This window comes from Gallinula chloropus, assembly GCF_964237585.1.
Source record: "Gallinula chloropus genome assembly, chromosome: 1".
In the NCBI taxonomy this organism is placed as follows: Eukaryota; Metazoa; Chordata; class Aves; order Gruiformes; family Rallidae; genus Gallinula; species Gallinula chloropus.
Genome location: NC_140085.1, coordinates 206,983,404 through 206,994,350, shown reverse-complemented (window position 1 = coordinate 206,994,350; position 10,947 = coordinate 206,983,404). Strand labels below are relative to the sequence as shown.

The window sequence follows — 10,947 nt, the reverse complement described above, 5'->3', positions numbered from 1 at the left end:
AGGGCTAAGTCCTGGTTGTGACGACTAAGGGTTTCTGTAGCTTTTTTATTTTTATTTCAATGAAAATAAGGAAACAGACACACTTTGAAGATTGTACATAAGAGCTCTACAGGATAGTTTAGACAGCATATAGCACTTGTCTGATTAATACCTGAGCTGAGTAGGTGTTGAACTGTGAGAGGATCTTTTGCTGCTCGTGCAGATAGGCAAGCTGCCTGCGCAGTGCGCCTCAGTACTGCTGCTGAGGGAAGGTCTGCACAGGTGCTGTCACGGGCCCTTGAGGGAAGAAGCATACTGAAGGGCAGGGGCACAAACATGGGCACACAGAGCAGCACAGCAGCTTCCTTCTGCTGATCAGGAAACTTTCCCTGTGAAGGTGACTGAGTACTGGCACTGGCTGCCTGGACAGCTTCTGGAGTCTTCATCGTGGATGTTTTTTCCTTGATAACCTAGACTGAATTCTCCAAGGGAGTCGGACAGGGCCTGGGCTTTAGATGTAAATGATGTACTGTGCTAGTGCACTAGAAACTTCCAAAGAACCCTTATAGCAGTAAAGGAAAACTAGCATTCAGACAGGCTGAGCAAGCTGCTGTTTATTGCAACACTGCCAAATGAACACTGTGGTTCCAGGGGTAGGAAGAAGGTACAAGGACACCTAAAACACACCTATCTCACCATGACTGAAAACAGAACCCACAGCAGCAACACAAACATGTTCCAGAACAGAAACAGCAACACCCCCCCCTTCCCCAACTGTTCACTCCCAGTTCCAGACTCATGGAGAAGTCTGTTACTAGATTTACCTGAAACACAAAAGCCTGAAACAAACAAGTGTTACATCACACTATCAGAACAATCATCTTCCCTCCAATTCTTCCAACAAGGCACTAGAACAATTGTGCCCAGCATCAACTTCTTATCTAGCATGTTAATTCCATCTACTCTTACAAAAAGGCTATCACAGAAGAATGCTTAAGGCTGTAAGGTCAGGAGCTAATGCTGTGACCAAACAGCTTCACTACTCTAGGCGTAAAGAGTAGTCTGGAACATTATCTGTAAGTGTCAATTAGAGGAGTGTTTGTTAAACATGAAGGAGAACAACTACTTAAACATAGAGTGGGACAAGAAATCTGGAAATCCAAGTCTCCAGCATTTGCTGCAGACAACACATACTGTGAAGCAAACAGTCCTTGTTTGACTAGATGTATGGACACGTGTTCGTTAGGGATCTGTCTGAGAGCCACTGCCACAGGACGTTCAAATGCTGAAAACAAACAAACAAGAACCCCATTACTTTTGGTTCTGTGGGCAGAGTATGCTGCCACACAGCAAGTTACCCCCTTCAGCTGCCAGCAGCAAAAGCCTTTTCTGTTGTACTTAGGGCTGGCTCTTTGTTTCAGTACCTGCTAGTTCTTAAAGTTGTACCATGGGCTTCAGTAACATGTATATAAAACAATCAAAAAAAATTGCTTTATATTTTATTAAAAGAGTTGAAGTGTGAGTAGAAAGGACTTTTTAAAAGAGAAATCAGTTCTAGTTGTCAACATTACTGACAGTTCAAACTTCGCTTACAGCTGCTGGGACCGTACCTTCGCCACAGTATGGATCTGTAGGTCATACTCACTGTAGGGACATGTCACTCATCCAACTCTGCCAGTCCCATTTCTATCAGCTTCATATGAACTAGATTTTTGTCATCGTCATACAAATAAATGGTGACTTCTGGTAAAAGAGTCTGAAAACCAGAAACAGAGAGAGCTCTGAAAGGAACAGATTTAAATTTTAAGTTAACCAGCAGTAAAAGTTATTTTACTGGCTACACTCACTGCCTAAATGGAGCTGTCAACATACAGCAAGTATTTATGGGTTTAAGTAAAGGAAACCAGTTTTAAAGTACAAGGAATGCTCTGAAGCTTGGTCTGTGGGATTAAGAGCAGCGCTGCATGTTTTCGTGCAACATTCCCTCACAGCAAATGGTTCTGCATTTTGAAGTATGGTGGTTCACAGTAAAACAAACAGAAACTACTCGGAGTGCCAGTAAAAACTTTAGGTTGAGCAAGAACTGGGAGAAAAAAAAAGAGCAAGTTTTTCTCACAAGTACAGAAGCGGAGAGCTGTTTTCCTTCAACACACTCCATCATAGCCCACAGGGCTTCCACACTCCACTCCGGGGAGTAAGGGATTCTTCGCACATTTTTGTCATATGAAGCAGGTTTAAATCCGGCCAACACCACTCGCACGGCCTGCACGGGGTACTGCAGCAGGTGGGAAGGGATGTGACGCATTCTGAAAGAGAAATGAAAAACCTTTGCCTGCAACAATCCACTTGCTGAGCTGACCTGTCAGTATCATAGAATCACAGAATGGTCTGGGTTGGAAGGGATCTCAAGGACCACATAGTTCCAGCCCCCTGCCCTGACAGGCAGGGACACCAACCCCATGATCTAGACAAGGTTGCCCAGGGCCCCATCCAACCTGGCCTTGAACACCTCCAGGGATGGGGCATCCACCACCTCTCTGGGCAGCCTGTTCCAGCACCTCACCACTCTCTCTGGAAAAAACTTCCCCTGAATATCTAATCTAAACCTTCCCTCCTTCAGCTTCAATCCATTCCCTCTTGTCCTGCCATTGTCTACCCTTTTAAAAAGTTAATTCCCCTGCTGTTTGTATGTTCCCTTCAAGGACTGGAAGGCTGCAATGAGGTCCCCCCACAGCCTTCTCTTCTCCAGGCTGAACAAGGCCAGTTCCCCCAGCCTCTCTTCGTAGGGGAGGTGCTCCAGCCCTCTAGTCACCTTCGTGGCTCCTCTGAACCCTCTCCAACAGTTCCACATCTTGTACTGCAGGCCCCAGATCTGGACACAGTACTCCAGATGGGGCCTTGCAAGGGCAGAGTAGAGAGGGACAATCACCTCCCTGTATGGGCACAAGGAGAGCTTCATGGTTTGTGCAGTAGATCTGCAGAGTGGAACCTGGGATCAGAGTCCTTGTTCTACAGTCACGTGCCAGGGACAGTTCATCAGGGAGGGCTGGGCCCTCGGAAGGACTCTGGCACAGTGCTGATGGAGAAGCAGGCTGGGATCATGCAGGGACACTGGCTCCCCATCACGACACTGGGGAGGAGTCTTGAGTGTGTAATACAGACTTGAACAGAGGAATGCAAGTGCACATCAGTACGATGCAGGCTCCACACCTGGTGCCTCTGGAAGATGACACAGACCTTTGTGGGCAGCCCAAGGTGCTCCACATATGGATGTGCTCTAGGCACACTGCTGGAAATAGGTATCTTGGTTTCCTATGATCATGTCCCCATCCTCCTAGCTTTCTATCCTAGAAGGAAGGCAGTGGGGAAAGCAGACTAGGAAGTGCAACCCTGAAGTAAAACAGGTGCTCACCCATGACCCTACAAGCCCATGAAGTAGGAAATCTTTTCAAATCCCCATTTTCCCACATCTTCAGCAAGACCTGCAGATTCCCCAAAGAGCTGACAAGCAAGTCAATGTGACTTTTCAATTAATCTTTTAAGTGAAAGTGCTTCAAGGGAGAGAACTCAGACAGGCTTAGGGGAGCCTAAAAGCCTGGGGTGTTTGAGGCACCCACCTGTGTGCCAGCACAGCAGTAGTTCCTGGAGGAGCCCAGCACCAGACAGAACAAGCATTTTAATTACTATTTCCCACAGGAGCATAATGGGGTGTGTGTCCCCCTCAGATACTTCCTTATCTTATTCCCCAGGTGTTTTTGTGCATGCTGCAGTTGCACAGGACCAAAGGTTTTGTCTGTATACCCGCAGGGCTCAGTCCCTATTTTCTGTAAAGCTTCTGGGAAGCAAAAAGCAGACTATCACTGGTGAGGTAGGCTCAGTTTTAAGAAACCTGAGGATGGAGAAATCTGCTATCATAGTTACAAGCATCTCAGAACAACCTGAGAAAAAGAAGCAGGTGCACAACCCACTACACTGCAGACAGAAATTATTTAACGAGCCAACCTTTCTCTCCAGCTGAAATCTGCTGTTAAGTTATTATAATGTATATGTAGTTATATTACAAAACAATAATAAATGTAAAATCACACCTATTTGCTAAATACAGTTTTTATAAATACATACACACACACACACATATTTTACATGCAGATTTTTCTCTTGGGTATTTACCTGTTTGTTGGCACAACTAAAAAACTACCGTAGTCAACAAACTGAACCAGGCTCATAACAGGGTCAAATTCTGTGACAGACAGGAGCTTTGCTCTATACCACAGGCCATCCTGGTATTCTACAAGGCACGGCATTCCTGCAAAGGGAAAGAAAGAAACAAACCCCCAACACCACAAACCAGTCCAAAATACACCCACAGTGCAGTACCAACTAACTGAACTTGAAAATCCTTTTTACTCTTTAACCAAGGTGAAGTTTTTTCTTCCATCTCTAACTCATGGTACCATTTTGCTGTGCACATCCTCCCATTCACAGTCCTTAGTATGAAGTTTGACTCAAGCTTCTCTACCACATGTGGCAATGACAGGAATCAGCAGAGAACTGCTTTGTACAGACAGTGATCTGGACTGTTCAACGTTTGAACTGTTACCTCATTTGCACACTGCAGCTACTGAACAGATTGAGCTCTAAGAACAGACAACAGTCTGGAAGAGCCCAGGCAGATGCTGCCTCAGATGTCAACTGGTATTTTACTAGTTGGTAGAACCGTGAATACTGGCAATTACTTCACATCAATACCAGCAATAACTGGTTTCTTCACAAATTCCAGACCCACATCGTTCATAGTATTTCAGGGCCAATAGCTGTGGACAAGAGACTTACAGTCCAGAAATCCAGAATTAAAGTGAACTGATGCTCTTTAGGCTTCAACTTTTAACTCTTGGTATCATGTTTTTCTGTATGTAACTTGTCTTTTGATTATTTAATAACAAGATTCTCACAGTTACAGCTTCAGGGGCAGTAACCTTAAGGGGAAAAGTTCTATTTTTGCCATATGCAGCTTAACCTCAGTTCATCCACTTCAGCAGGCATCAGAAATCTGAGTTCTTTCCCTCATCTTCCAGTGGAAGAGTGTGACACAGAAGTCTCAATTTCATGAAAAGTAACACCATACGACTATAGCATATCCTACAATTATAGGGTAGTGTTACTCCTTACTCTACAGAAGTCTTATTTAAAGAAACATAGAAATAGAAATTTTTTTTTGTTCAAAAAGGATTTCAGGCTTTTGTACATCCATACAAACAACAGGGAAAACACACACATCAATATACCTCTTTGGAACTGTGTTAGAAGAGGCAAAGTCTCCACACTCTCATTGCATGTCTTCAGGGCTTTATCCAGGCTCTCCAAGTCACAGCTGGCACCTCCCTCAGGGGCAGACTGCTGCCTGAGGTTCTTCCAAGGACCAAGGCAAACGTACAACTACTCAAAGAAAAGGTCTCATGTTACAAGTTTTGCACCATTCCATCAGTGAGCAAAGATTGTTAGAGGATCACTTGTTCCTATCTCAGAAAGCTTCAGCACCTCCATGCTCCCCTTTCTTCTTTCCTCAGTTTATGAGTAATTTCATATTTACAATTTTTCATTTTCAAAAGCAGAAGAGGGTTGTAATTCATTAACACATCTCAGTGTTGCAAAGAAAGAATGAAGGCAATGCACATACTAGAGTATAAACCCAGATAAGACTTCACAGCTGCACCTTATTAGGATTCTTCCCTCCTGCTACTTCGTAGTATCAAACCACAGTTAACGAAACAAGAAATTCTGAAATGGGGTTTTGTTTGCTATGCAAAGACATCCCATTCACCTCATTTATAACTGGAGCATCAGTCTAATGCTGTAAGTCTAAACAACTTGCATAGGTGAATTAAAATCTATGCAACAGCTCCTAACTGAAATGCCTTCTTTAAAAAAAAAAAAACAACCAACAAAAGGGAGCCATTGCAGAACATTGCAATATTCTACTAGTAGTCCAAACAAATTGAGTAGTTTATTATTTTTTAAGTCAGCATTGTAATTTACTAGCCAGAAAGAAAATCAGTTTTCATTTTCTCATCTGTATACAACGTAATTAAGCTGTAACTCCATCGTGCAATGGCTACTTAAATGTACAGGAGTCCAGAGCAGGATTTAGCATTCACAAAAAAGCAAGAATTAAAGTGAATTGCATGAAAGGAAACAAAAAATATTCAGTATGCTTCTCCTGTAAGAGAGGAAGCAGAATACACAATTTAAGAAAAGCCCTTTTCCATGATACCAAACATTTCCATCTTGTATTTAGTCAAAACAGTTGTGTATTACAGCATTCCAGAATCATTTTGGTTGGAGAAGACACCCAAGATCATCATACCCAACTGTTAACCTAGCACTGCCAAGGCCACCACTAAACCATGTCCTTAAAGTGCAAGCTGGAGCACAGAAAGTTCCATGTGAATATAAGGAGGAACTTTTCCACTGTGAGTTTGATGGAGCACTGGGACAGGCTGCCCAGAGAGGTTGTGGAGTCTCCTTCTGTAGACACATTCAAAACCCACCTGGATGTGTTCCTGTCTGATTTAGTCTGGGTGATCCTGCTTTGGCATAGGGGATTGGACTAGATGATCTTTCAAGGTCCCTTCCAACCCCTAACATTCTGTGATTTCCTGTTTGCAGTATTTCAGATGTTTACAGAACGTACCTCCTTAGGGGACACAAAATGGGTAACTCTGACAGGAAAGGTATCTCCTGGAACAGGTAACAGTGGCAACTTGTATGAAGACAAAACAGGAAAGACTCCTTCATGTAGCTCCTAAACCAAGACAGACTTTAGTCAAGCATCAATATTTAGTACCAAAATACAAGCTATCTCTGGTATGATTTCTGGTTCTAACAATATACAGTGTGTTCTTGATCAACCATGCCCACCCTCCCCCCAACATTTCCTGACAGTATTTCCTACATTTTAACAAAACCTTTTGTTTACTAACAGAAAAGAACTAGTTAATTTCTAAATTCTAAAATATAGATACCTCTGAAATGGTCCTAACATACTGAATTCCTAACTTAAAGAATGCATTAAATATATAGTTCTCTTCAAGGAGAGATAATACTGGGAGTGAAAGCCTGAAAGAATAGCAATTAACTGGCACAGATTAACCTGAATGCCATGCCCAATGTTAATGTGGTTTGCCAGAGCCAGTTATCCATAAGATAAAGGCAAAGGATAACTTCACTCCTTAAACACCAGAATAATCAGTCCTTCAAACGCTAACGGATTCTGTGCAGTACAGATACCTCTTTTTCTAGAGCCATGTATTTTACAGTCTGAGCTCCACGTGTCATTAATGCATTTGGTTCATGACATCAAATTATGCCTTTGTAAGGATGTATATAGATGAATAAAGCTCCTCTTCTCTCTTGTACTTTAATATGACACATAAACCCCCATACAATTTCTCTAAAATGTATTTTGGTTATATACATCTACTTGATGAACAGTTTTCCTTATGCCCAGAAGAAGAGAGGAAGCAATGACATATATATAAATGCAAACCAAAATAAATTCTGATGCTTTCCTCCCCCTGCATGATCTGACATAGGATATGGAACAAAAAAACCCAACCCCAACAACTCAGACTCAAATAGGAAAAAACAGCTTTCTCCTTGCAAGTATGTACTCCTAAGATTAAAAGCCCGCAACCTGTCTGGAGAAATACTAGTAAAGATCTGTATCATAGATACACACAAACTACACATCACATTTCTGCAAAACAATCAGGAACATTGTGAGAGTCCCCCTCATTAAACCTGGCTCTAAAGAATCAACTGGAATTCTAGCACATTCCCACGGAGTGCTGCCCGGAGCTCAGCTGGGTATCTTCGCTCCCCTGTGTCCCCTTCATTCACCTTTCTGTTGTTAACTGTCTTTTCTCATAGTCAGTCAACTGGTTACTGCTAAATCCACCAAACTTAGGCACAGGCAGTCCAGTTGTAAACAGTGACACTACCAAAACGTCTTTAGGAATTCCCTATTTCAAACACTTGTCCTGCCTTTTCTTCTGTCATATCTATTCTCTAAACATCTAAAAATGCCTTACATTCCTTATTACATCTGTAAAGCCACAGCTGAAATTATGTATCTTTAATATCTAATATTAATCTATTATTACACATCACATCATACCATATACTTTAATCCAAACCAATTAAATTGTAGTCTGCAATGAAGTGTTTTTATGTGTCAGAGCAGGTCAAAGGAAGTGATTCTGCCCTCTGCTCTCGTGAGACCCCACCTGGAGTACTGCATCCAGCTCTGTGGTCACCAGCATAAGGAGGACATGGTGCTGCTGGAGTCCAGAGGAAGGCTATAAAGATGATCAGAGGGCTGGAGCACCTCTCCGATGAAGACAGGGTGAAAGGGCTGGGCTTGTTCAGCCTGGAGAAGAGAAGGCTCCAGGGAGACTTACTGCAGCCTTCCAGTACCCTTGGTGAGTCTATGCTGACCTTCTAACAAATCATCAAAGGTGACAACGAGCAACTGAGTAACCTTTTTTAATGTGTGTCTCTTTCTGTTGTTATTCTGACATTAAAAATACAAAATAAATCTCACCAGCTCTTGTACATCCTGAGAATCTTCAGTAACACAGTACTTCTGGTACGCCATGAAGGAAGACAGTGACATTCCACCAAAGTACAGGTTGATGGATAATTTACCCCATGGGTTATCTGGTAATTCCTACTTAGACAAGACCAAGTAAGATTATAAAAGTAATAGTGTGACTGAGGTTTTAGAAACAGTTACCAGGAAATTCAAACCCATCATTCCTACATGTACCATACTCACTCAAAAGATACAAAACCAGCAAGGATGGCTATTAAAAATAGCTGTGACACGAACAGGAACCTAGCTATGGAATGGCTGCAGCCACTACTCAGTCTAACACCAAGACATTATCCCACGTTTGGTCACTCAACAATAAACTTCTCTTTCACAATTTATCATTATGAATCAAACTACCTGAAGCTGCATATTTTCAGATAATACAGATAATAAGTTTCCTTATAATGTCAAGTTTGGACATATTAATGTATTAAGTATGCAAAAGTCTAATCACTTAAAAATTCAGCTTAGAAAAAATTAGGCTGCTTGTCTGAACGGAACACAGAATACAAAGAGACAAAACAAATATTAATATCTTAAAGGACACATTCAAGACCTGAAAACTATAATAAAAGTAAAGCCATAGGATAAATACTTTAGCTTCTGATTTTGTTTTGTCTATGAAATACATGTACTGCTATAGTCCTTCTCCTGTTATTCTTAATGCCAAGAAAAACAGAGAAGAAAGCAAAATGTAAGACTTATTGCACATCGATGTGTAAATTAAGCTACCTGAACATGTATTTCAACCTCTTCATTCGTAAGAAGGTCTTGAAGGCAGTTTACTGCATCCTGCTGCCAAGAATTTCCAATCTGTTTGGAGAAAAGCAAGAAACACTCACACATTAAGATGCTGACAAGTAACAGTCTTACTGTTCTTAAGATGAAAATACATGCTTATGACTGAAAAAAACTATTTGAAAACACATAATTAGATTTGTCTACAACAGTTTAAACATTATCTGGTGCACTGACACTGAATGTGCAAAGTCAACGAGCAGTGTTCAGATCTTGGAGTGGCTTAGAAAGAGATGCTGCTTGCCAAATCAAACCTTTACTATGTACCCAATAACCTATGTGTGCAGAGTTACCTAAGATACAGAATCAGACCTAAAGATAACCTAACAGACAACAGAAACACAAGATATTTTAAATACTTCTTTTATTCCCTGCAACATCTGTTTGCTCCCAACCCACAGGATTATAAGCCTGCCTGTCTTTGTCAGTTGAACTGCTTCCAGCAATAAAAAGTTTTCTTTAGAAGTTGTACAGTAAGATCCTCATTTCAGTAGCTCACACTTAGTAAATGCACTATTTGCATGTGAAGATGTTATTTACACCTCAGTTACTAACAAAACCCCCTAATACAATTCCCTTGTATCAGTTCAGCATGACAGATCGTTACCTACACAGCTTAGTTCAGAGCAATAGAAATATTTTCACAGGACCTGAAGATTTACAATTTTCTGGCCACTGTGCATCAACAGATCCAGGCCCTACTTCTTGTTGCTGCTATTACAGGATTCACTATGAGTCACAGTACGATCCTGCCAACAATGGCAGTTTCCTGTCTCACAAAGATTCAGTTCCAGTGACAGCTGCTTTTGAAGCATGGTCACTTCATAAAGCAATCTGGCATTTCCTGATAAAAGGCTGCCTTGCTGAAGTGATCCTCAGGCATTCTCTGTATCCTCACCCACAAGGTAAAAACAGCAGCAGCTCATCTCAAACTTTGTTTGACTAAACAGTGTATCAAACTGAATAACTACCTACTCAATCTTCAAATTTATCATTACTCACTGGCACTGTCTTGGAGAGCTGACATGGTATGCAAAAGGGAGGAATACCAGTATACAGTGTAGTTGGATACAGATGACAGGGAAGAATCCTCTCTACGCAACCACGGTCTATGTATAGTACCTATATAAAAAGAAAAGCTTTCCTGTAATAATTCCTGGTTTAAAGTTAAGTTTAATAAGAGAAAGCATTCATTTTCAGCATTCCCTTTTCTGGAGGAAACAGTAATGGTTTGCTTCTGAATATGTGATGTGACCAAGTGGAAATTGAAGGAAAGCATTAAAAAAACTGGTATGGCAGATTAGAACTCAAGTCTCTAAACTTGCTTTGCAAGACAGCCTACATTTTCTGTACTAATCCACACCAGCTCTAAATTTAAGAAATAAAAAAATTGTGTATTAGGATAGGGCCAGACTTGGAAAAAGCAGAAGGAGACTCACAGGGTTTAGGTAAGATTCACTATTAATTAGAAAAAGTAGCTCTATAGCTGTGCAGCACAAAGAATTCAAATCAAACAG

At 41.4% G+C, this 10,947-nt stretch overlaps 1 protein-coding gene across 1 annotated transcript in view; it reads right to left on the bottom strand.

Moving 5' to 3' along the window:
• Positions 1-1,636: 1,636 nt before the first annotated feature.
• RNF17 (ring finger protein 17) overlaps positions 1,637-10,947 on the bottom strand; it is a gene marked incomplete at both ends in the record, with an annotated part of 42,851 nt that continues 33,540 nt past the window's right edge. The window contains 8 exons of the mRNA XM_084260170.1: positions 1,637-1,735; positions 2,096-2,285; positions 4,150-4,285; positions 5,265-5,415; positions 6,671-6,781; positions 8,582-8,707; positions 9,365-9,445; positions 10,433-10,552. Coding sequence (XP_084116296.1) covers positions 1,637-1,735; positions 2,096-2,285; positions 4,150-4,285; positions 5,265-5,415; positions 6,671-6,781; positions 8,582-8,707; positions 9,365-9,445; positions 10,433-10,552 — 1,014 coding nt within the window. The remainder of the gene's footprint in view (positions 1,736-2,095; positions 2,286-4,149; positions 4,286-5,264; positions 5,416-6,670; positions 6,782-8,581; positions 8,708-9,364; positions 9,446-10,432; positions 10,553-10,947) is intronic.